The following is a 2,845-nucleotide window of genomic DNA, read 5'->3' as shown; positions in this document are numbered from 1 at the left end:
GACATTGTTTGTGTACTTTCTGTCCGTTTGTCTGTCACAAAGTGTTGTGAATGCTTCTCCTCCTATATGGCTTATTTGATTGATTTGAAACTTTGTATAGTGCTTCATTACCATTTGTAGATGTGCATATTGTTGGGATAGGAGGATCCAATTTTTTCCCTAAAGTTATAGTGGATCTAAGAGGGGTGGAGGATGTACAATAGCTTGGAAACACTTCTCCTATATAGCTTATCTGATAGATTTGAAATTTTGTACAATGCTTCATTGCCATTTGTAGATGTGCATATTGTTGGGACAGGATGATCCAATTATTTTCCTGAAAGTTATAGTGGATCCAAGTGGGGTGGAGGATGTTAAAATAGCTTGTGAACACTTCTCCTATATAGCTTATCTGACTTTAAACTTTTTTATACAATATTTCAATGCCATTTGCAGATGTGCATATTATAGGGACAAAAGAATCCATGTTGTCCTTAAAGTTATAGTAGATCTGAGAGATGGAGGGCATAAAATAGTTTGTGAACACTTCTCCTATATGGCTTATTGGAGTTTATAATGTTTTATGTTCCTGCTCATGCTTTCTCCTCCATACCATGCAGTACATTAAAGCGAGGAGGTTTCATTTGGAGCACTTCCAATTTGGGGAGCAGGGGAGACATTTGTTTTTCATGAAAACAGCCTGTAGTTCATCCTTCTCCATCCTGCACTCCTTCTTTTTGCTTCTACTCAGTACTGTCCTTCTCCAGGTTGTTTTTGGTCTCCGTTGTTCCCTTTCCTGATCTGATGTCCACACTAGCCCCGTCTCGCAGTCATTGTCATCTTCCCTCCATAGCACGTGTCCTATCCAGTTCCACCCCCGTCTCCTCAGCTCTTAGCACGTGTCCTATCCAGTTCCACCCCCGTCTCCTCAGCTCTTATCACGTGTCCTATCCAGTTCCACCCCCGTCTCCTCAGCTCTTATCATGTGTCCTATCCAGTTCCATTCCCATCTCCTCAGCTCATCACTTATTGCATTCATGTCAGCCCTGTCTGCCACTTCCCTGCTGCCACCTTATCCTTTGGATCATCTGAACTGGAATGCATCTAGTTTCTCTCCTCTGTCTTTGTCACCTTCCACATTTACTGATCTCACTAGCGACTTGAGTAGCTTGACCTTCATTCTAACTCCTTTGTTCACTGTATTCCATACTTTCTCCTATGCTGTTCTTGTCCTGCTCTTGATGTTTTGAATCCTCCTCCTGATGTTGCCACTATTGCTCCCAGGTAAACAAACTCTTCTGCATCTTCCACTTTGTCTTCCCTACCTTCACCTCTTCCCATTCATCCTCTGGACATTGTCTTACTATTGATCTCAATCCTGCTTCCTCCTTTACTCTTGTTGTCTTTGTGTTCGAACCTTGATGATATAAGTGCCAGGTCATCCACAAAATCCAAGTCTTCTAATACTGTCATGAACTTCTATCTGCTCTCATGTTATTGATAGACCACTTTTCTCATTACATTTAAACAACTACTTTTTTTGTTGTTTCATCGGGTGATGAGGGTAGCTAGCATTGCAGAACAAAAGCATAACCCACGTAAGCAATTTATGCAAATTTGTTCTGCAATGATTGCTACCCTCATCACCCGATGAAACAACAAAGAAAGACATTTTATTTATATTTTTATGTATTATCTAAAAATATAAACTAGAATTAAGATCTAAAATATCGTATGGTTGACCCATTTGTTACGTTAAATGGAACAGCCAATGCACCTTTTGACCTTGATGACACTCCATATTTGGTAATGATTTTGCAGACAGGTGGGTACTAGAAAACCGGATCAAACTAGTTTGCAACAAACATATATTTAATGCATGATGAAAAATTATTTCATCTGTTCAGGCTTTTGAAGGGGGCGGGGGGATTAAGTTTTAAGAATATATCACGTTTCATACTGTTGCTGAATATTAGTATGCAGAACAGGAATTTTTTTTCTAGATTTCGTAGCCCTTGGGACCAGTGATACTGTTAACTACTAGTCAGGTGATGGATAAGGCCTGTTGGCCTCTTGTTTTACAGTATGTCTCTGTATCACTCTATGTTGTCACATTCGAAAGCTTTCAGTCTCGTTAATGCTTGTTTGTCTCAAACTTTAGTGCATTAGCAAATCAAAATGCAGATTACAAACCAATTACATCGGAAAAAGTGATAGCAGTAGTTGATAAAGTGTTGATCTATCTTATTTACAGAAATTTCTTAAACCATTGCTTATAGATATGGAGGCATATTTGTATAATGTTGAAGTGTTAAAAAGTACTTGATGTAATAAACTATATATTGCCTATATAAATGTTTTTCAAGAATGCTGACTCTGAAAAAGCACCTGTGTGATTCGGATGACTTGGACTATATGTGTAATCCCTGGGGATATGACGAGGATGATATGTTTGAGTTGGCTTGTCAAGGGATCAAACCCTGGGATCCCGAAGCGGGAATGGCTCTAGCTTATCTCAATGGGGAAATTGACTTTTAAGGATAATGGACAGTGTGCAATGAAGATGTTATTTCACATTTAATTATGTTTTCAATTGTTTCAGTGAATTCACTTCACCTGCAATATTTGTTACGTGATTGTCGTCCAGAATCATATTTTTTTCATGTTGATGATTTTCTTCCTTGTCAAGTATTCTTGTTTGCAGGCAACTGGTATATATTCAAAATATTTTTGTACAAAATATATATTAATCATATTTCTTTTGAAAACTTTTTTGTTGTTGAAAACTGATCACTCTTCTGCTACATGTACTTGTGTATATATATTGTTTTTGGTTTATACAAATATAGATTTTGCATACACCATA

At 37.9% G+C, this 2,845-nt stretch overlaps 1 protein-coding gene across 2 annotated transcripts in view; it reads left to right on the top strand.

The window, feature by feature from the left end:
* The window catches only part of LOC125683724 (uncharacterized), a 10,667-nt gene extending 7,822 nt beyond the window's left edge, over window positions 1-2,845 (top strand). For both annotated transcript variants that reach the window (XM_056140721.1, XM_048925165.2), the window contains one exon: window positions 2,346-2,845. In XM_056140721.1, the coding sequence (XP_055996696.1) occupies window positions 2,346-2,517 (172 nt within the window). In that variant the 3' untranslated portion in view covers window positions 2,518-2,845. The remainder of the gene's footprint in view (window positions 1-2,345) is intronic.

Source organism: Ostrea edulis, chromosome 6 (genome assembly GCF_947568905.1).
Source record: "Ostrea edulis chromosome 6, xbOstEdul1.1, whole genome shotgun sequence".
In the NCBI taxonomy this organism is placed as follows: domain Eukaryota; kingdom Metazoa; phylum Mollusca; class Bivalvia; order Ostreida; family Ostreidae; genus Ostrea; species Ostrea edulis.
Note: the sequence above shows the minus strand (reverse complement) of the source record. Positions and strands in the feature narration are given on the sequence as shown.